The following is a 21673-nucleotide window of genomic DNA, read 5'->3' as shown; positions in this document are numbered from 1 at the left end:
GTGCTTGTGGGGAGGGACGCGGGGTCAGTGTCCCCGCCAGTGACCCGAGCCACCCCGGGCGTGGCGGTCAGCGGGGACCCACAAGGGTGGGTAGTGCTGGGGGGCGTGGCTCCAGGGCCAGACCACGCCCTCCCACTGGCTGGCCAATCAGCACGCTCTAATTCAAGGTGGGCGGGAAAGCGCCAGCCGCCCCGGAACTGTCACTCAAACCAACTGCCCAATCGGCGCGAGGTAGGGCACGGTCTCAGCCAATCAGCGCCCGCCCCTCATGCCAGCCGGCCAATCAGAGGCCGCGTACCATAGGGACCCGTGTCACTCGCAGGGTGTCCCCACGATCCCTTGGGACATCCTCGCTCCCGGGGGTCCCAGGATCTCCCGTCCTTGGATGCTCCCCCACAGACCAGGTGACCCCCTGGGCCAAAAGGGGTCCCTGGAAAGAAGTCAAGGGTTCCTCCAAAAAGTCACCCAGGGTGTCTCCAGCAACCCAAATCCAATGGGGAACACAGGAGGACACAGGAGACACCCCTCAATCCGCCCCCACAGGGCAGCAGAACCTGAGGAGTGGACAAGGTGGCTCCTGGAGAATCTCATGCATGGGGTTCAAGTCCCTGTTGGGTGCTGCCACTCAGATCCCTACAGGAGTAGGGGATCCCCTCCAGAATCAGTTGGAGGGAGGGACTGCACCTTCCCCCTACCCCACAAAGCAGGCGCAGGGTTGGGGCATTCACAGATTTTAATTTAGTTCTTTTTCCGGAGACCAAGAAAAAAAAAAAACCAACCCAAAAAAAGAAAAAAATAAAAAGGCATCAAACGCCCCCAATTTCAGGTTGGGGGGTGCAGAGACTCCCCCCATGGCGCATCTCCCCACCCCTGTAGTGTCTGGGGGTGCAGGGGTCCCACTGCACCCTGGAGACCCCCCCCCAAAACCCAGGCCCTCCCCCTGCCCTAAACCTACAGGGAAGGCACCTCATGGGGGGTCCCCATGTGTGGGGGCCACCCCGGGGAGGGTGGGGACCCCCCAGACTGGGGGCTGTGGGGGAGAAGGGGACCCCGATTGCTCTCTACATATATATAATATACACCTATAGAACAGGCTGGGGGGGAGTCTGGCCCCCCCCGGACCCCAAAAGCACCCGAACTCCTGGGGGCAAAGGGGAACGGGAATAAAAGGGGAAGGGGGGAGACCAAGGCCAGCCTCGGGCTCGCCCCGCTGCGCTTTCCCCGGGGCCCCCCACCCCAGGGGTGGCTGTGCCCCCCACCACAGGGTGCTGAGGAGGCGGGTGGGACGAAAGGACCCCCCCTGCTCCAGCACAGATTTAGGGGGGGCTGTGTTGGCTCCTGCTCCCCAAGGTCAGTTTGGGTGGGCTAAGGCAAAGCCCGGCCGGCACTCACGGCGAGGCGCGGGGACACACAGTTAAGACAGACGGATGGATGGGGGGGGTCCTGGCCTTCATCCCTCCCCCCCCCGCCGCTCCTCCTTCTCCTCCTCGCCGGGCTCAGAAAATATCCGGGCACAAGCTCCAGTCCTGCTTCTCCTTGCTCTCCCAGTAGCCCCCCTTGTAGACATGCGCCAGCTCCTGGGTCACTGGGTCCTTCTTCCGCTCGAACCACAGCGGTTTGTAGGGATCGTAGGGTGTCCCTGGAGGGCACAGCGGGGTGAGGGTCTGAGGGGGACCCTGAGGGGGGACATCCCTGTGTGACAGCCCTGCCTTACCATCCTCAGTGGCGCGGGCAGCCTCGGCCTCGCGGCGCTTGCGGGAGAGCCGTTGTTTCTCCTCCAGCCGCTGCTTCTCCACGTTGGCCTCGTCCCACCTCCCGTTCTCCATGAGGCGCTGGTCCGGGCGCCACCGGCTGTCCGTGGGTGCTGTCCCGTTCTCTGGCGCGTTCAGGGTCAGTGCCAGCTCCGAGAAATAGTACATGTTCTCTGCGTGCTTCCTAAGGCACAGCAAGGAGCGGAACTCAGAGCCAGCCCCACAGCCCTGCTCCCGGGGCCGCCTCTTTCCCGTTTTCCCCACTCACGGAAGCGGGTTCCGCTTCCACAGCAGCACCCGGCTGTCCTCAGCCTCGTGGGCTCGTGGCCGCGCCTCGGCTCCGTTGTCCCCTGTTCCCAGCTGGACCTTGTAGCAATCCATCTTCTCGTCCCACGTGCCCAGCAGGACAAAATGCACCTTTCCTGAGGGATCCATCACCTCCCCGGTCACCTGGCGGGAGAGGGGACAGCCTGGATCAGGACCCACCACAGTCACAAGCAGCCCGGGGTGTCCCACGGATCCATGTCCCTACCTTCCTCGCCACATCTCGGGAGAAGTAGCTGTAAGGGACGAACTTGAGGATGCACTTGTCCCCTGTCTTGTGGTTGACGATCTCAATCTCACCTGACTGTGGAGTGGAGAGGACAGTCAGACCCACCCATACCCCATTCCCTAGGGATCCATGCTTCCATACACCTCCAATCCACAACTTCTCACCTGGTCTATCCAGAGCTTCCCAACGATGATGTTGTGCACCGTGGTCGTCACCTTTTTCCACGTGTAGTGGTTGCCGGAGGAGTGGAAGACGCAGTGGATGGTACCTGGGGGAGGGAGACTGTGCTGGGAACAACACCTGGAGCCTGGGGTGGTCCTGAAAATCCCACACACTCCTGGGGCACTCACCCAGAGGCATGATGGAGAGGTATTTCCCTCGAAATTTGCTGGTGATTTTGATTTCCTGGCGCAGCGTCCAACCGTTTTTGGAATCAGCATGGTGGGCAGCGGCTGGCGGGTGGTGGCTCACCTGGACATGGGATTGGGGACAGCTCAGTGCCGGCCATCCTGATGGCCCCAGGAAAGGCTGGGAGAGAGGAGCTGGCCGCACCTGCTCGCAGAGGGAGCGGTATCCGTTCTCCTCCAGACGATCCAGCTCGAAGGTTTCCCCCAGGAGCGGGTTGAAGGGTTTGCTGGTGCGGAAGACGGTGGTGGAGTAGGAGGACACGGTGAAAGCGGCCACATAGCACAGCTGCTCCAGGGAGCTCTCACACCGTGCCGCCCGATCCAGGAGCTCGTGGTATTCCAGGTCCTCCGTCAGCCGCTGCAGCATGGACAGCGGCTCATTGAAATTCACCTGGAAGAGGGAATGGGTCAAAAAAAAGGGGGTTCTGGGGTGCCCCATGCCCACCTGCTGGCTGCATCTGTGCTCACTGGCATGGGAATCTTGGAGAGCTCCTTCCCGATGCAGTTCTTCATGATGCTCCAGAGGTTGAGGCTGTAGTTGGGTTTGTAGGGAATGCGGGTTCTCTTCTCCTTCTTGGTGTCCTCAACCTGGTGCTTATACTAGGGAGAGGGGAGACAAAGGCTGTTATATCCCTGTTATATCCCCCCACACCACTTTCATGGGAATTTGGGCACCCCCAAGCCATAAACCCCCATCCCACCTGCTCATCCAGGCTGATGTCACTGCTGGTGGCACTGATGTTGCTCCCAGTTCTCCTAGGAAGGAGGGAAAGGGGGTGAACATTCCTGAGCAGGGCAGAGCAGAGAGGGGATTCCCCTCTCCCCCAAAACTCACTTGTGGCCCATCATATCAGGCATGGGGAAGATCTCTGGGGCATCAAAGAACTCATTGTTGTCATCGTCCTCATCACTCAGGTCACCTTTGGCAGGGCAGCACAGATCTGGGAAAGGAGACAGGGCTGGTCAGGAAGTGACATTATCCCCAGTTTCCTGCTGAAGGCTCCCCTGTCACCATCAGCAAGTGGAGGAGGTCACACCCCACCCCAGCTCTGAGGGGTGTCAGAGGATAAGGAGCCAGTTTGGACCCTGCTGTGGATGCCAGAACCCCTTGGCTACACAGGTGAGATGGGACAGACACATCCCTTGGGATCAGCAGAGTCTGGCTCGGAAAATCCCAGGAAGCATTTGGGAGACACTTTGGCACAGCACTTGTTCCTCCCCACCTTTGCCAGAGCCTCCAGAGCCAGACGTGCTGGCAGGGAGCACCGTGGCCCCCCGGAAAGCCCTTTCCAGGTGGTTGTGCTGCTTGGCCAGCTGTTCCAGCGTCTCCTCCAGCCGGATCCGCTGATCCCGCTCCTGCTGCAGCGACTTCTGCCACTTCTTCCCGTGCGTTTGCGCCAGGAGCATGAAATCCCGGCAGGCCTGTGGGGAAACCATGCTCAGCATGGAAGTGGGGACTTTTCCCACTGAGGTGGAATCCTCAGGATGGGGACTCACATTGATCATGGCGTTGGAGGTGATGCGGAAGAGCGTGGCCCGCTCGTTGACCTGCTTGATCTTGTCCGTGCTGTCCGGAGGGAGCCGCAGAGCCTCAAGCTCGCTGAGGGAGCGCTGCAGGGCCGTGCCGTGCTTGGCGATCAGGTCGTTGCAGGTGCTCAGATCCTCCACTTTGCTGGACAAAATCCTCAGGGTGTTCTGCAGCTCCGTCTTGTCCGTCTGTGACACCGACTCGTCACCGGAGTCGTCTGCGGGTGGGAAAGGATGAGGAGTGTGGGATTGGGGCTGCCAGCAAGGGCACAGGGGGATCCCTGAGGGCTCTCAAACACTGATGGTGCAACTCTGTGCACGCCAGGTTGTTCGGGTCACATGTGCGTGGACACGGCCATCCCCTTCCAAACCTTCTTGCTGGAGATGCTGGGACGCTGCCCAGGGCACTGGGATCCTGCCCCAGGGGCACTGGGTTTGTGAGGAACTCGAAGCCTGCCCTAAGGACACTGATGCTGCCCTGTGATCCTGCCCTGCCATCACAGGGATCATGCCTGGGGGCACTGGGATCCTGTGCCCTGCAGGGCTGCAATTCTTCTCGCTGCGCATTGGGATCCTGCCCTCAAGTCCTGTGAGGCACTGGGATTCTGCCCCAAGGACACTGGAATCCTGTGGAACACTGATATCCTGCACTGGGTCCCGTGGGGTACGGGGATCCTGCCCTGAGTCCTCCAAGCACTGGGATACTGCTGTAGGATTCTTGCTGCCTGTGGGGCTCTGGGAACCTGGCTTGGGGTCTGTGTGGCACTGGGATCCCATTCTGAGTAAACTGATCCTACCCTGGGCACTGCTGGGCACTGGGATTTCACCCTGAGGGCACTGTGATCGGTGGATCCAGGAATTCCGTACCTGACTCCTCCAGCATCTTGACAGCCTTGGCCTTGGCGAGCTCAAGGGCGGTGACCCAGCGCTGCCGCTCCACCTCGGAGCTGGCCTTGAGGTGGTAGGTCTGGGCTCCGCCATTGGAGATGATGAAATTGCAGGAATCCTCCACGGTGATGTTGGCCGTGGCCAGGTTGATGGTGCCACGGCACGTGTGGCCCATCTCCGCCTTGGATCTGCACGGGAAGGCGGCGGTGAGGGAAGGACAGGGCCAGGATCCCTGGGATGAGCCCCCGGGGGGCTGCGCAGGGGGCTCGGCATTCCCTGTCCGGCAGCCAGGGCTATTAATAGGGAGGGTGTGCTGGCGCCGGAGCGGGGCCAAGCCTGGGGACGTTGTTTTGAGGGGACAAGTCCAAAGCTCCCAGGAGTGGCCTCCGGGATCCTGGAGCCTCAGGGATCCGGTGCCTCCCGGATCCTGGCACGGGGGTGAAGTCCCATAGAGGCCGCGCCAGGCTGGCACTCCCCTTCCACGTCACCAGGTGACAGAGGTGATATCCAGCCGGGACACCCCCAGCCCGGTGCCCCCGCCCGGTGCCGGCGGTGTAACCGGAGCCGGCAGCTGCCGAAGGCTCCGGTTCCCTATCAATAATTGAGGGACTAGACCCAACCCCCCGGGCCGGGCTCAGGTGTCCCCGCGAGTGACAACACACGAGGCCACGGGAAGAGCGGCTGGGAGGGACAGCGGGAGCCGGGAGCTGCGGGAGGCTGCAGACCTCCGTCCCACCCGCCCTCAAATACCCACAGAGATGTGACAATCCCGGGGACAGAGATGTGACAACCACAGGGACAGGGATGTGACAACCGCCCCCCTCTCCTGCCGGCACAGAGGGGCGACGGGGAGCAGGCTGACGACCCCCTCCCCCCGCCAAGAGCAGCCCCGGTGACCGGGAGGTGACATCCCCCCGACACGGAGGTGACAACTGCGGGAAAGGGGGGTGACAGCCGCCCTCCCTCCCAGCTGGCACCGGGGCATCGAGCGCTCCCCGCTCGGTGCCAGGAGCCCACACCCGCTTCCCTCCCGCCGCGGGGCTCAGCCCGGCCCCAAGGTCACGGGGGGCCCGGGGCACGGCGGGGCGGGTCCCGGTGCGTACCGGTAGTAGCTGAGCAGCCCATTGCTGAGCACGAACCAGCGGCGCTGGTATCCCTTGATGTAGTTGGTCCACTTGAAGAGCCAACCCTCGCGGGCCGAGCCGGGACCGGCCCCGCCGCCGCCAGTGCCGGTTCCGCCGCCCGCCGACGCTGTCGGTGGCCCCGGCGCCGCCGTCGGTGCCGGAGCCGCCCCGACGCTCGCCGCCGGTGAGGGCAGGGCCGGGGGCGCGCCGGGGGCCGCGGGCAGCGTCGCGGGCCCGGGGGGCGCGGCCGGGCCGGGCCCCGCGCCCGCCGCACGCAGCTCCGCCATCGCCGCCGCCGCCACCGCCCCGCCGCGTTGCCGTCACTCGCCCCGCCCACGCCCGCGCCCCATTGGCGGCCAGGCCGCCGGTGGGGCGGTTCGCCCGTTGCGATTGGCCGAGGGAGGTCTGCTCTGCCGTCAATTAAGCGGGGAGCCAATGGGCGAGGGAGCACGGCCGCGCGTGCTGACGGCGAGCGGTGAGTCACCCCGTAGTGATTGGCGGAGGGGCGGGGCTGCTCGCGACGCGCGCTGCCATTGGCTGAGGCGTAGCCACGCCCCCTGCCCACAGTGGTACTCCGGGGGTCGCGGGTTCGAGACCGCCGAGGGGGACAGAGCGCGGGGGCTGGCTCGGGCCAGAGGAGAGACCAGGCTGGCAGCCGTATACAATTCATCTTTATTTACAATACCCTATAAAAATGTAAATTTAGAAACTTTATTCTCATTAACCAGAACCAAAAAGTGGGAGGGACGAGGAAAAAAAATCCAAACAAAAAAAAAATTACTGCAAGCAAATGAAACTAAGTAAAGAAAAAAGGGGAAAAAAAAGAAAAAAAACAAAACAAAAAGCAGGAGGGAAAGAAAAAAAAAGCAATAAAATAATAATAATAATAAATGAACTTTCCACTTGATCTGTCAGAGGAAAAGGACAGTGAAAGGGCCAGGAGAAGCAGAGGGGGGACTGGTTAATGCCAGGAGGAATTCCGAGGTGTAAAATCCCTACATGTGCAAATCTCTTGGTTTTTTTTTTTTAGAGAAAAAAAAAAAAAAAAAAAAAAAAGGTAAAATTATCCCCCAACCACCACCACCACCTTCCCGAGGAGCAGCACAGCTGAATCCACCTGGATCCTATCCAGAGGCGACAGAGACCCGGCTGTGCCCCCCCATGCCGGAGCTGCTGGGGCTGAGCCCCGGGAGGGGAAGGAGCCGAATTTTGGGAAGACGAGGCGAGTGTGCGAAACAGGTGTGTGCAGGGTAGGGAAGGGCAGGAAGCAGAGCTCAGTGCTTGTGGGATGGGCTGGAGAAGGAGCAGTGGGGAAGCCCTGGCCATGGATGTGGAGCGAGGGGCTCCCCACTTCACGGGATCCTCAGTAGTGTGTGTGTGTGTGTGTGTGTGTTTGGAGGGGAAGCAGCAGATTTTAGGGGTGCAGAGCGGGAAATTGGGAGCAGCAGGGAAAGGCAGCACTTTGTGGGAAAGGGCGGGGAGCAGCCAAACATCCCCCCTCTTCCTGCTGATCCAGGGATTGGGGGGCAGATGTGCCCCATGTGCCAGGGAGAGGTGTGGGGTGAACCGTGTGCCCTCCATCCATCCTTCCTTCCTTCCATCCTTCCTCTGGAACATTCTGGTGGTGGCGAGGAGCCACGGAGATCTATCGGATCCCCCGCACTAAGCTGGAACCAGGGAACAACAACGGCGGGATCAGAGGGAGGCAGCGATTCCGCTCTCCCCAAGCTGCTTTTCCCCATTCCAATCCCTCTCCAGCTTCACCCCCACCTCTGCTTTCCCACTTCACCCAATCTCCTGGTGGGACAGGGCCATATTCCCATGGGAAAAGAGGGCTGGCACTCACTGCAATTTCGTCTCCAGCAGGTTCAGCTTCTGCTGGTCAACATAGCGAGAGAAGAGGGAGATCAAGTTGGAGGGGATGGACACGGGCTTTGCCAAGGCTCCCTGAGGGATCCGCAGGAGCTCCCGGGTCGCCATCAGCATCAGCTCCGTCCTGCCAGAAAAACAGGAGAAGGGAGCAGTGAGAGCTGGGGGGGTTCCAGGAGTCTGGAGGCTACCTTCTCCTCCCCAAGGGGCTGGGAATGTGGTGACATTTCAGGCAGGAGCATCCCATCACGGGACAGGGACTCACCATTGGTTGTCCTGCATCAGCTCTGTGTTCGTGTCCGAGCTCTGCAATTCCTCCCCTCGGCTCAGGACCAGGTACAGCAGGGACAGACCGAACTGTGGGGACAGCGAGGGGATCCATCAGCTCCAAGAATTCCTTGGGAGAATCTCACTTCCCAACCCTCCTAGAATACTGGCACAGGCAGGAAGATCCCTGGCTGCCTTTGCAGAAGGAGGAAAAGACCACAGACCACTCCCAGCCCAGGAGAGATTTACTGGGACAACATTCCTACTGCAAACTCCAGGACTGGAGCACGAAGCACAGTGGGACAGACCCAGAAGCTACTGCCAGGCTGAAGCAGAGCCTGGGGCCACCTAAGATTGTTAATTAATGTGCCAGACACCCCTGTTAATTAGCAAGGGAAACACCCCAGTGCTGACAGGCTGCTGGGGCAATTCCCAAGGCTGGGAAGGAGTGGGGATGAGGAGCACCTTGTTTTGGAGCACAGCAGTGAGGTGCAGGTTGGTGGGAGCGGCGGCGCTCTGAGGTAGGTTCGTGAGCTGCTGCACAAGGCTGGTGACTGTTCCCAAGGGAAGATGGTAGAGGACGTGGGAAAAGGGCCTCAGGAGGCAGGGAAGCACCTGTGGAGAAAGGAACTCAGTTGGGAGCTCCACACGCTTCCCTGTGCCTGGCTGGAATTGCAAACAACTCCCACAAAACCTTTGCCACCCTCCCAGGCAAGGCATTGGCCATCCTGAAGACACGTGGAGCCCTCCCAGCCTCTGGAACCTCACCTCATCCTGAGCATCCTTCTTGATGAGGAAGGGCAGGTTCCTGGCTGTGGCCATGAGCACATCAGCTGCTTGCTCTGGAGCCAGGAAGGGAAGGATCCGAGCCACCAGGCGCTTTCCTTTCCGGATGCACATGATCTGCATGAAGTGGTCATCACTCGGCCTGAGGAGGGGGAAGAAAGGTGTCAATCTTCACCTGCGAGCATCCCAGGGTTATCACACGGCTGGATCTGCCCCAGCACCAGATGGAAAACACACCCGTGCCTCAAAAAACATCCCTGAGGAGGGAAAAACTACACAGGAATGACATTCCTAATCCTCAGCTCCGCCAGTTGGAGGGGATGGAAGTTGCAACTTTGTAACCACAGTGAGGGTAAAATGGCTAAAAAAAAGGTTACTTCAGCCCCTGCAAGAGTCAAGCAGATGGATGGAAAACTGGTTTCAGTGGTCCCAGGGCGCTGGAGCTCCCAAATCCCACTCACCTGTCCTGTCCAGGTGCCTTCCCCCTCAGATTGTCATACATGTCACAGATCTTCTGCTTCCTCTCTCCCATCAGGGCTGGCCGCTCCCCTTCCAGGCTCAGGAGGTAGCGGCGCTCGTAGTCCTCCACGTCCAGGAGAAGGCTGTACGTCTGCAGGAAGCACGGATCACTCAGGGAATCATGGAATGGGTTGGGTTGGCCCACTTTTTATCCCACCATGGACCTCTGAGTATAGGGATAATCCCCCTTAAACTCACCTTCTCGATGGTGACGAGGGTCTGTCGCCTCTTATCCCGGACCTGCTTCTCCTTTGTCTCCTGCCAGGGAGGGAAGAGGGAATCAGGCCTGTGGGAAGCAGCCACAGGGCTGTGCTGGAAAGGAGGAAGGCCAGGAACTCACGTCATCCTCGCTGCGGGACGTCACTACGGCGTCGATCATCTTCCGCGGGTTGTTGACACTGGAGACGGTGAGTTTTCCCAGCGAGCCCTCAAACTGCACTGCAGGAAGGAGGGAGCAGGGAAGCTGAGGGATAAGCCCCCTCAATCCCTGGATGAAAGGAGCCCTGGGGCTGCTGAGAGGGCTTTACCTGGCTTGTAGGTGTGTTCCAGCTTGGCCACCTGAGGGGTGATGAGTTTAGTGCGCTCCTTCTTGGGACCATCACCGTGCACTTCCTCGGCAGCTGCCAACTTCTCCAGCTTTTGGAAGTAATTCTGAGGCAGGGAGAGGAAATGTTGAGAGTCTTCTTCCAAAAAACAATTGGTGATCTCCCTCTCCTCAGTGCCATCCTCTTCTCAACATCACCATTTAAGCCACAGCTGAGTCCATCCTCCTCTCCCACCCCTCAGGATGACAGAGATTGAGGCTCCTCCTCAACCCTCTCTCAGGACAATGACAAATCCGCTCTCCTTCCCAGCACATCCCAGTTAGCCTGCCTTGCTCCATTGGCACCATGCTGGGGCTTCTCCAAACCATCCACCCAGTTTCGTAACGGCAGACCTTTGCTGACTCACATCCTGCACCAGTTCCTCTTCTCTACTGGGACCAGCTCACCCACAGATCCCAAAAAAGCTCTCTCAGCTCAGGAGGGTGGACCCAGCAGCCATAGCTCTCCCACCCCATTCAGTGTCCCGATGCCCATCCCAGACATTTCCCTCTCTCCCTGGGGACCTTCGAACAGTCCCTCAGCCACCACCTTGCTCCAGACCTGCTCTCCAAGTCTGGCTTTTTCCAGCACTGTCTGATATTCCCTATTCCTGAACTGGAAAAAAGCAGGAGCAATCTCTCCCTATCCACTTTCTCCACTGCACTCCTTGGATTCCCACAGGACTCAACACCACCATTCCCAGTCAGACCAAAGTCAGCCTTTCCCTGCCCAAGGATCTCTCTTGAGTTTTCCATTTAGTGTCTCCCTTGTCTCATTCCAAGATTTTTATCCTGGCTCTACCACACTTCTGATGGAGAGCTGCTCTCCTATTATCCCAGACCTATGAAACCATTGTACCCCAACATCTCCTTATTCCCAGAAATCATGCCCAAGTAGAAGGAGTCAGCTCTTCCCAGGGATGCTGATCCCACCCTGTCCCTCTGCCTTCCTCTTCCAGGGAGGAAAACAATCCACTGCCTCTCTCTCTGGCTTGACATCCCCTTCCCACCCAATATCCAATGAACAGGGGGAAGATCCTGCTCCCGAGTACCTGATAATAATAATCATCCAGGTAGGGATCAGTGCTCTGCAGCTGCATCATCTGGATCTTGGACACCCAGTCCTTTTCCCGCTGCAGCATGAGGTTGGCGTAGGGATCCTTACGGATCTGCTCCTGATGGTTGCTCCGGTGGCCCCCTCGGTCCCCCCCGGAGCCGTTGAGGCTCCGGTGCTGGCTGGCAGGAGAAGAAGGGCACCCGTGAGCACACCGGAGCTACAGGAAGGGACAGAGAGGGGGGACAGGTGACCCCAGAAGCAGGACACGTCCCCGTGCCACACGGCCCCGTCCCTGTCCCCGCACTCACTTCCGGTTCTGCTGCTGCCGCTGGTGCAGGAGCCGGCGGTGCTGGGGGTGCAAATGGGTCGTGTCTGGCCGGAACATCTGGGGCTGCGGCCTGGGGAGAGCGGGAATTGTCAGCGATGGATGCAGGGAGAGGGTGGGATGCTGGGACAGGGACAGCACCAACCTCAGGTTCTGCAGATGGGATCCGGGGCCTGGAGGGTGCGGCAGCTGCGAGGGGGGCGGGGCGGGGGGAGCCCCGAAAAAGGCACGGAACCCTCCGGCCGGGGACATCATCTGCCCAACTCTGCCCTGGAGCAGCTTGGGATTCACGGAGGGCAGCGGGCTCCCCACCAGCCCTGACACCCGGGCAAACTGGCTGGGGGACATTCGGCCGGCCTGCAGGAGCAGAGAGGACACCTGGAGTCAGGTAGGCCTGAAAGGATCTGGGATGGCCAGCAAGAACCATGGAGAGCCAAGTCCCAGAGCCACACAGGGAGAATACTGGGATACAGCACAGGAAGGAGCTTTACCTGGGCTCCTCCGAGCAGCTGGGCTCTTTGCAGGTGTGTGAGAACGGGAGAGACGCTGTGGGGGAACGGGTGGCCCAGGAGGGAGGAATTCTGGGGAAAGAGTTGGGAAAAAGGACCCCAGTCAGAGACTACAACAGGCAGATGGGATAAATCCCAGGAAGGGCAGGCTCCACGGGGTGGGGATGAGCCATAGGAACACAGGGAGGTTTGGGGGGGCTGGTCATCAATCCCCAAAAAGGAGGAGAGCAAGCTGGATACCGGAACATTGCAGAGCTGGTTGGGGGACATCCTCTCTCCATAGGGAGCGGGATAACGCTGCTGCATGGTAGCTCGGATGTGGACAGGCTTGGGACACAGGATCTGGGAGGAGGCAAGTGGCACAGTCACTCCCCCAGGAAGCAGCCTGCACCCTTGGGAGCAGTGGGAAGTTGGGAAGCGAGGAGATACCTGCTGGTTGAAGTTTGGGATGGCTGCCTGTTTGGGGGGAGTGCCGATGGGAACGGCCCGGACCGGGGGGCTCCCAATGATGGGGGACGAGGAGCGCCGGGGCAACGCCCGCTCCGATGGATCCCGCTCCTCATCCCGAGCCTGCGGAGGCCTCTGGGGCAGGGCATAATCCAGCACAGACACCGACGGCATCTCCTGTAGGAGGAACGGGAGGGACACGCCCCTGGAGTCACAGGCTGGGACAGGGAGGAGGCTCAGTGTCCCCCCTTCCTCCTGCCAGCTCTCTGCCATGTCCCACTGCACTTCCCTGGGATCTCCATGCAACACTGGGCATTCCTGGAGCACACCTGACTGCCAAGAGCATCCCATTTGGGATAACAGGGCGTGGAGTGGGAATTCTGGGTCACCTCCCAGCCCGGTAGAGCCAGGAGAGGGTTGGGAGAGGGTTGGACACGCAGCACTTCAAAGCGTGACTCTTAATTAAACCACAACACAAAAATCCTCTGCCTCCAGGCATCAACATTCCCAAATCATGCTAGGAGCCCTGAAATCCCTCAGACATCACCAGTCATCCCAGAACAGCAAAAATCTGCCATCCCAGCCCTCCAGAGTCCAAGGGGGGACAAAGGGTGACAGCTATGGGGGTCCCCCACAAGCCATGGATGCAGCCAGAGGGAAGCAGGACACTCTGCTATTTCAGGAACAGTTTATTCCACCCAGGCATCTGGGATGACCAGGGCAGAGCCCCCTACCCCCAGCACCGTACCTGAGTGAGAAGTGGCCCCCGGATGCGCCGCAGCATGGCCGAGCTGTCCCAGATGCTGGAATTCAGGCCTCCAGGCTGCTGCAGAGCACACGGAGAGTCAGGAGGGCACTGCAGGATCCATCCCCACATCCCCCTGCATCCTCCAGCCCGTTCCCACCTGCGGGGGATCCCTGGTGTGCACGGCCTGCATGATGGCCGGGTCCTCCAGCTCGTTGTCGATGACGAGCCGCGTGAGCCGCTCTGCCAGCGCGTCCTCGGGATCGCCCAGAACATCCCCGTCATTCCCAACGGGACCGTCCGGCTCCCGGCTTGACCCAGCCTTGTCCTCCAGCTCCGCCAGCCGCTCGTGGGCCTCCTGCCAGTCATCATCTGCAAACGGCACAGGGTGAGGGATGTGGGCCGGGGGGATCCGTGGGGTCAGGGGGATCTGAGGGTGACACTCAGGGTCTCACCGACGGCCCCGGCCCCGAAGGTGTCATCGTTGAACTGGTCGATGTCTTCATCCTCCTCCCCCAGGGCCTGGAAGGCATCTTCATCCTCGTCCAGCGGGCAGTCCTCCAGGGACTGGGACAGCCGGGAACAGGGTCAGCTCCAGCGTGACTCCCAACCCATTATACCTATTCAACACTCTCCCCAGCCAGTGATACCTCCCCCAGCTCCATTATCCACCCCTGGAAATTCCCCCCATCCATTATTCTTACGCAGTGACTCCCCCAATCCGTTACATCTCCCCAATGACCCCTCCAGACCTAGAGAGTGACCCCTCCCGTTATACGCTCCCTCAGCCCGTTAGAGGTCCGCAGTGGCCCCCAAACTCCTTCTGCCACCCTGGTGTCCCCTCCCAGTCCCTCAGACCCTTCAGTGACCGCCCTCCACAACTCATTTTACCTCCCCCGCCCAAGCCCGTTATACCCCCCCCCCACTCCGTTACATCGCCCCGGTGCCGTCCGGGCACCGTTTTCCCGCAGGCCCCGCGGGGCTCCGCCCGTCCTGGCCCCCGCCCTGCCCCTCCCCGGCCCCTCCCCGCTCACCGGGTACCGGAACATGGCGGCGCCGGCGCCCCCCGCCCGCAGGCTCCGCGCCGCCCGACCAGGCCCCGGGCCCCGCCGCGCATGCGCCGCCACGGGCGCAGCCGCATGACGTCATCCGCCACCACCGCCCCGCGTCCCGCCCGCCGGAGCGCGATGGGGCGGGGCTAACGCGGACCACACCCAACATAGACCACGCCCCCTCGCATGTGTTTCTTAAAGGCGTAGCGTCCTTTTTTCTCCCGCGCGCAGGGGTGACACCCGTATGTCCCCCGCCGGCAGCCGTGCCCCCCAGTGTCACCCCACCCATAGCCAATGTCACTCGATCCATAGCCCCAGCAGTGCCCGCCCAGCCCTGTCCCCAGCTGTGTCCCATTCACTGTCATGTCCCCCAAACATGTCCCCTGTCCCCAGCTGTGTCTCCCCCCGCCGTGAACTCTGTCCCCAGTCAGGACCCTCAGCTGTGTCCCCTAATTGCAGCCATGTCGTCAAGCTGTCCCCTATTCCTGATCACGTCCCAGCTCCAGCCGTGTCCCTCCAGCTGTGTCCTGAATCCATAGCTGTGTCCCGCTCCCAGCTGTGTCCCAGATGTGACCCCATCCACAGCCTTGCCCCCCGAGTCGTGTCCCCTGACCCCAGTCATGTCCCCAGCTGTGATCCACATCCACAGCTGTGTCCCCAGCCGTGTTCCAGTCCCCAGCCGTCCTCCCGCTGCAGCCACACGTGGCAGGGGGGTGACACGTCCTCACCGTGTGACCCCCGTGGGAGATCAGCTTCCTCATCGCCTCCAAACCCACATCCTCCCCCTGTCACCCCTGTCACCTCCCGGGGTGCCCGGGGGCCACCCCCAGCTGCCGCCTTTAGCGGGTCCGGTGTCCCCGGGTGTCCCAGGTGAAGGGGCGGCTCCACCCCGTCCCTCCCCTCGGCGCCTTCCTTGTGCCCGTCACTGGGGATTAGCGCAGGGACAGCCCAGGGCTTGGGGACAGGCACAGGGGACAGGGCCACCCGCCACCTCGCCTGGATGTAGGAGGCCTGGCCGAGCGGCGAGGACCGAGGGTGACATCCCCCATCCCTGCGGTGGGCGAGGACGGGGACCCCCCCGCGCCCCCCCAGCCTTTGGGGGCACCATGAAGGACCGGCTGGAGCAGCTCAAGGCGGTGAGGGACCCCCGGCGTGGGGACGGAAGGGGGACACCCCCAGGGACACCCCCCGGAGGGCTCAGGAAAAGGGTCACACCGGGATGGGGGTCCCCGAGACCCCACCCCATGGTGGGTGGGAGCATCACAGGGAGAGAGGACCCCAAAAACCCAGTCTGTGGTGGATGGGAACGTCACGGGGTGTATGCCACGGAAACGCCATCCCACAGTGCGTCGGGATGTCACAGGGATGGGGGGACCTCAGTCCCCATGCCATGGTGGACTGGGGTCTTGGGGGCACCCCAATCCATGGTGGGCGGGGACACCATGGGATGGATGGCACCGAGACCCCACCCTGCTGTGCATGAGGATGTCACGGGGGTCACCCCATGGCAGATGGGGACTCTGAGCCTCCCTACAACAGGGGTGTCAGGTGGGAGGGGCTGGGGGGGTCATCCCCGTGCGGTTTGGGGGGACAGTGGGTATTTTGGGTGACCCCACGCTGTGGGGTGCACTGAGGGGACACCATCCCCCACCTGGCCTATGGGGGGTGTCCATCCTGCGAGGGATGGCTGTGGATTTGGGGTGCCCACACCCCATTCTGCACCCCACACTCCCCCATGTTCCCGCCACCAGCGCCACTTCCTTCTCCTGTTTCCTGCTCCCCCATGGGGCCCCACTTCCCCACACTCCTTTGGGGCTCCCCCTTCTCTCCAGCATCGGCTCCCCACGGATCATAGGGGTCCCAGCAGGCCCCAACTCACAGCCGGGCCCCTAGCTGTGGCAGGGAGGCTTGGCAGGGATTTACCGGGATTATGGAGCCATCAGATAAAACCCTCAGGAGGGAGCGAAGGGATTAATTTTATTTTTACTCTGGCAGCAGGAGGAGGGGGTTGGGGGGTCCCAACCTGGGGTCTGTCCCCCTCTCCAGGACACCCCAGCAACACCCTCGGGGTGCTGGTGGAGTGAGGGGGTGAGAGAAGACAGAAGGGCTAAGACTGAGTTTTGGGAAGGGCTGGATTTGGGAGCATATGCATGGGGGCCTGGGCATGACACCAGGGTGAAGGGCACCAGCCACCTTTGTGCCCCCCAGGGCTGCCCCAGACCTGTTGTGGGGCCATGGTTTGGGACATAAACCCTGTCCCATCCCCATCCCACCACTGCCCCCGTTCCCTCCTTCGGCCAAACACAGCAATCCCTTAATTCCCAGCCACATGTGGCCAGATGTGAGCTGGGCTCGGCCCCCCCCAGCCCTCCCCCCGTTGCAGATGTTCCCCCTCTGTGCCACCACGTTCCCATGACTACTCCCCCCGTGTCCCTGTCACCCCTGGGGGGGCCCTGGGGGGCTCTGGCAGGGCAGGGTTTCCCCCCTGAGTGCTGTGTCCCAACAGAAGCAGGATGCAGACGACGAGGAGGAGCTGGAGATCGCCGTGGACAACACGGCGTTCATGGATGAGTTCTTCTCGGAGGTGAGGGACAGCTGGGAGCGGGGCTGGGAGATGTAGGGCTACCTTCTAACCCCCCCAAAATCCTCCTGGCTGTGCCCAGATTGAGGAGACCCGGCAGAACATCGACAAGATCTCAGAGAACGTGGAGGAAGCCAAGAAGCTGTACAGCATCATCCTCTCAGCCCCCATCCCAGAGCAAAGTGAGTGCTGTCACAGTGTCCCACAGCCTCCCCTGGTCATGAGGACCCTCCCTGGGGATATTCCCGTGGTGGCTCATGCCCGTGATCCCACAGAGACCAAAGATGACCTGGAGCAGCTGACGGCAGAGATCAAGAAAATGGCCAACAGCGTCCGTAACAAGCTGAAGAGTGAGTGGCCCTGTCCCCACTGCTGTGTCATCAGTGTCCCTGCCCCCTGGGACTCTGGGATCATGGGGGCTGGCAGTGGGAAAGGTTCCTGATGGGTTGAGGTCTGTCTCTCTGCAGGTATGGAGAGGAACATTGAGCAGGATGAGGCACGATCCTCAGCTGACCTCCGGATACGCAAGTCCCAGGTGAGCTCCAGTCCACAGCCAGTATCCCAAGGTCCCACCCTGTCCTGGGGTGTCCCCACCCCAAAGTCCCTGTCCCCATCCTCATGTCCCTGTCCCTGTCCCCAGCACTCGGTCCTGTCCCGCAAGTTCGTGGATGTCATGACCAAGTACAACGAGGCGCAGGTGGATTTCCGGGAGCGGAGCAAGGGCCGGATCCAGCGCCAGCTGGAAATCAGTGCGTGACCAAACCCCGGGGTGGGATGGGTGGGGGGCGGGCATCAAACCCCACTCTTTCCCAAAGAGGAAGGAATAAACTCACACAGACCCTTCTCCTCTGGCCAAGTTTAGTAAAGTGGGTGCAGCCAGACCATACAGACCCCTCCCCTAATCCCAAACTGGGCGGGATCTCTTCCCACCCCTCCCCACGTACCCACAGCCGGCAAGAACACGACGGACGAGGAGCTGGAGGAGATGCTGGAGAGTGGGAACCCCTCCATCTTCACCTCGGGGGTGAGCCCTGACGTGGGGGGACACCGGGGACACGGGGCTGTGTCACAGGGCCAGGCCTCCCCGCTGACATTCCCCCGTCCCTGCAGATCATGGACTCGCAGATCTCGAAGCAGGCGCTGAGCGAGATCGAGGGGCGGCACAAGGACATCGTGCGCCTGGAGAGCAGCATCAAGGAGCTCCACGACATGTTCGTGGACATCGCCATGCTGGTGGAGAATCAGGTACGGGGACATGCAGGGACCTGGCCGTGGGGACACTGGGACAGGCAGGGACCCGGGTATGGGGTCACAGAGATGAGCAGGGACCCGGGTATGGGGTCACAGGGATGAGCAGGGACCTGTGGACAGTATGAACCTGAGCATGGGGACAAGCAGGACCCTGGGTGGGGGGTCACAGGGCTGACCCGTGTATGGGGACATGGACACAAGCAGGGACCCAGGTATGGGGTCACAGAGACCTGCACCACCATGGAGTGGCCCAGGAACCTGCACAAGGGGATCCAGGCAAGGAGCAATGTGGGCTGGGGTGGTGACCACTGCACATGTTCCCATGGAGCCACCCACCACCCCGTGGTGGTGGCCTGGAGGGGACACAGGAGTGTCCCCTACCCTGTGGTGGTGCTGTCCCCTCTCTCAGCCCCTCTCTGTCCCCCCATGCCACATGAGGAGCTGCTGTGTGCCCCAGGGATGGGTGAGTACCTGTTTGTGTGGTCGTGCCACGTGCTGTGGGGCTGTGTCACCGTGTCCCCACCAACCCTGTCCCTTCTCCCCCAGGGTGGGCTGCTGGATAATATGGAGCTGAGCATGTGGAGCAGAACACGGAGACTATCTGGTGCCAGGGCCAGGCGCACAGGTGGGTGGGTGCCAGTACCCTGGGGTGCTCTCAGTGTCCCCCCCTCTCTCTGTGTCCCCTGGGTGCTCCCTAGGGAGCCATGATCGACCGCATAGAGAACAACATGGACCAGTCCGTCGGATTCGTGGAACGGGCCGTGGCCGACACCAAAAAGGCTGTGAAGTACCAAAGTGAGGCCAGGAGGGTGAGACAGACCGACGGCCCCCACGTCCCCTCCATAGCCCCCAGTGTCCCCTCTGTAGCCCCCAATGTCCCCTCTGTAGCCCCCAGTGTCCCCTCTGTAGCCCCCAATGTCCCCTCTGTAGCCTCCAGCATACCAGAGTGCCCCTCTGGCCTTCATTGTCCCTTCACACCTTACAGTGTTCCCAGAACCTCCCCATATCCTCCAGCAGCCCTGAGATCCCTTTATTTTCCTCAGTCACCTCCTGTCCCCCTCAGCCACCCCTCATATCCCCCAGCTGACCCCAATAACTCCACCTCCCCCAGTGACCCCATGGGAAGTTGGCAGTTCTGTCCGTTTCTGTCCCACTGCCACCCCTGAGCCCCCTCCCACCCTCAGGTGTGATGAGCTGGTGAGGACTCAGCCCCTCCTGCCCTATCCCCAGGGCTCTGCAGCACCTCTGGCTCTTCAGGGCCCCTTGGTGCCCCTGTGTCCTGCCCACACAGGACATGTTTCACCACCCCCGACTTGCCCCTGTTCCCCCAGAAGCTGCTGATTTTGGTGGCAGTGGCCGTGCTCGTGCTGGGGACAGTTGCCCTGATCACTGGACTCTCAGTGGGGCTGAACATGAAATAGCCCTGGGGCAGGGGTCTGTAAGTGTTGGGGGCAGGGGACCCCCACTGCGGGACACAGAGCCTTGGGGGATCCCAATGTCGCTTGGGGGGCTCCAGTGCTTTGGGATTTGGGTTTGTTACAGGGCTGGGGGTGCTGGGTTTTGGCTTTGGTGATCTCAGGTCTGTGGTGCTGGGGGCGTTCTTTGAGAGGCTGCAGTAGTTGGGGGTCTGCAATATTTGGGGACCCATGGGTCTGTGTTTTCTGGGGGTCTGCAGTGCTCAGGCATCTGTGGCGTTCAGGGGTCTCTGGTGCTCAGGGCTCTGTGCTGTTTGGGGTTTGCAGTGCTTGAGGGTGTGTGTTCCTCGGGGGTCCGTGTTGCTCCAGGCTCTGGATTTTGTCTCCTCCCCATATCCATCTTTGGATCCCCGCTCCCTCCTTCCTGCTGCAGTCCCCGTCCGCTTCCCCGCTGGCGCCTCCAGCGCCTCCAGCTCCCCTTTCCCTCCTCCAGACGCTCCCGACCATCCCAGCGGTGTCACCTCCCGGCGGGATCCTCCCTGGCACTGATCCTGGACCCCTCCTCTCCCTGCTCCTCCCGGACCTGCTGCTCCCAGCCCTCCATGTCCCGGTTCTCGCCGCGGGCTCCAGCACTACCGCCTTTCCCGCCCGTCCTGCCGCTCCCTGGGATCTGTCCCTCGTGTCCCCACGGGAGGGGACAGAATTCCTTCCGTGGGGACGCGGCCACTGCTGTCTCAGCCCCAGCGAGGGGTGACAAGGACACAAATCCCAGGGCCGGACGCAGGTCATCCCGGTGGAATGAGGGCGGGAATAGGGACAGGACAAGGGCTTTGATGGCACCAGCGTGGTTTGTTGTCACCGTGCTGTGACAGATGGAGCTGTCGGGATGCCCGTGCCCTCTTAGATTCGATGTCGGGGCGGGAGGATGTGTCAACCATGGATATTTAACTCTCATTGTAATAAAATCCCGCTGATCCTGCCCTGTGCCTCCTCTCCGTTCTGGCACCGGGAACGTTCTGGCACCGCAAAGCCACCGGCACAGCTCCGGCTCGGCTCCCGGTGTCCGGGGATTTGAGGGCTGGACTGGCCCCGTTTCCCTGTGCTGTAGGGAAGCACGGGGCTGGGGATACTCCCAACTCCCAGGCCCTGTCCAGACTGTCCCCCCACCCTCCAAGTTTTTGGGTAAGTCACTGTTTTGTCACCTGTCCTAGGGCATGCTGGCACTGTCACCTTCCTGTGCTACACAGAACCAGCTAACACCTGCCCTGCCACCTTCCCTGTCCCCTCCCCAGCCCCTGTCCTTGTCCCTTGCCCTATCTCTGTCCTTTCTCCCACTCCACAGCCCCCATCCTTGTTGTCCCCCTCCCCATTCCTTGCCCCCCTCCCCAGCCCCATCCTTATCCCCTGTCCCCCTCCCCAGCTGTGTCCCTGCCTCACATTCCCTGTCTCTCCGAGCAGAAGAAGATCCTGATCATGGTGTGCTGCATCATCCTCGTCATCATCCTGGCATCCAGCATCGCAAGCATCTTTGCCTGAGCCCCCAACCTGCTGCCCTCCAGGTGACAGGGACAGGGCTGGGGGTGGCACAGAGGGTCCCTAGTACCCTCCAGTCCTGGGGAGCGGGTTGGACCTGGGTGGTACTGGGAGCCACATCCCCTTCCTGAGTGAAACCTCATCTTCCTCCCTGTCACAGGTGGCCTTTCCCCCTCCTGCCCGGATGATCCATCGGAGAGACCCCGGCCAAGCCCTGATTCCCGGAGCCCCGAGGACATCCCACGTGTCCCTGGAGGAGTGGAGCCCACCCACACTCCCTGCTCCCCTCCCAACTCCAAGGTTCCCTCGTTCCTCCTTCTCCTCCACTCGGGTGACAGTCGGTGGCCGCTGTGACAAGCAGCCCCTCCTCGGCAGCACGGAGCGGCCGGAGGGGCGGTGTCCCTCTCGGGGGCGGGGACACAGGGCTCTGCCTTGCCGGGGCGGCCGGAGGAGCCTCTCCCTGTGCTTGGAGCTCCTTGGATGT

General features: G+C 61.5%; 3 protein-coding genes across 5 annotated transcripts; 1 reads left to right on the top strand and 2 right to left on the bottom strand.

Annotated features, from left to right (window-relative positions):
- Window positions 1-715: 715 nt before the first annotated feature.
- LOC116997789 (oxysterol binding protein) lies at window positions 716-6555 on the bottom strand. Its single transcript, XM_033062891.2, has 13 exons — window positions 6230-6555; window positions 5106-5314; window positions 4209-4456; window positions 3935-4133; window positions 3547-3652; window positions 3413-3467; window positions 3180-3311; window positions 2857-3102; window positions 2655-2775; window positions 2469-2572; window positions 2284-2379; window positions 2020-2201; window positions 716-1935 (listed from the first exon to the last, which is right to left on the bottom strand). Exons 1-13 carry the CDS (start codon window positions 6535-6537, stop codon window positions 1497-1499), a joined length of 2445 nt encoding a protein of 814 aa, XP_032918782.1. The 5' UTR covers window positions 6538-6555; the 3' UTR covers window positions 716-1496.
- Window positions 6556-7072: 517 nt separating this feature from the next.
- Window positions 7073-14454, bottom strand: PATL1 (PAT1 homolog 1, processing body mRNA decay factor). Of its 2 annotated transcripts, none has more exons than XM_033062888.1 (19): window positions 14392-14454; window positions 13813-13924; window positions 13518-13729; window positions 13361-13438; window positions 12595-12789; window positions 12406-12507; window positions 12148-12237; window positions 11802-12013; window positions 11640-11729; window positions 11327-11510; window positions 10219-10342; window positions 10032-10129; window positions 9890-9949; window positions 9634-9782; window positions 9155-9314; window positions 8852-9001; window positions 8385-8476; window positions 8097-8246; window positions 7073-7917 (listed from the first exon to the last, which is right to left on the bottom strand). In XM_033062888.1, the coding sequence occupies exons 1-19, from the start codon at window positions 14404-14406 to the stop codon at window positions 7896-7898; spliced, it is 2295 nt and encodes a 764-aa protein (XP_032918779.1). In that variant the 5' UTR covers window positions 14407-14454; the 3' UTR covers window positions 7073-7895. The 2 variants fall into 2 exon arrangements, with proteins under 2 accessions (XP_032918779.1, XP_032918780.1); XM_033062889.1 differs by having other exon boundaries at window positions 13361-13435.
- A 915-nt stretch (window positions 14455-15369) lies between these two features.
- STX3 (syntaxin 3) lies at window positions 15370-21673 on the top strand. Of its 2 annotated transcripts, none has more exons than XM_033062903.1 (11): window positions 15370-15545; window positions 16916-16993; window positions 17073-17172; window positions 17266-17340; window positions 17458-17525; window positions 17631-17739; window positions 17941-18014; window positions 18101-18235; window positions 18940-19050; window positions 21115-21215; window positions 21350-21673. In XM_033062903.1, exons 1-10 carry the CDS (start codon window positions 15516-15518, stop codon window positions 21190-21192), a joined length of 858 nt encoding a protein of 285 aa, XP_032918794.1. In that variant the 5' UTR covers window positions 15370-15515; the 3' UTR covers window positions 21193-21215; window positions 21350-21673. The 2 variants fall into 2 exon arrangements, with proteins under 2 accessions (XP_032918794.1, XP_032918793.1); XM_033062902.1 differs by lacking the exons at window positions 21115-21215; window positions 21350-21673 and adding exons at window positions 19573-19679; window positions 20150-20495.

Source organism: Catharus ustulatus, chromosome 6, assembly GCF_009819885.2.
Source record: "Catharus ustulatus isolate bCatUst1 chromosome 6, bCatUst1.pri.v2, whole genome shotgun sequence".
Lineage (NCBI taxonomy): Eukaryota > Metazoa > Chordata > Aves > Passeriformes > Turdidae > Catharus > Catharus ustulatus.
The sequence above is the reverse complement of the archived record's forward strand: the minus strand, read 5'-3'. Positions and strand labels throughout refer to the sequence as shown.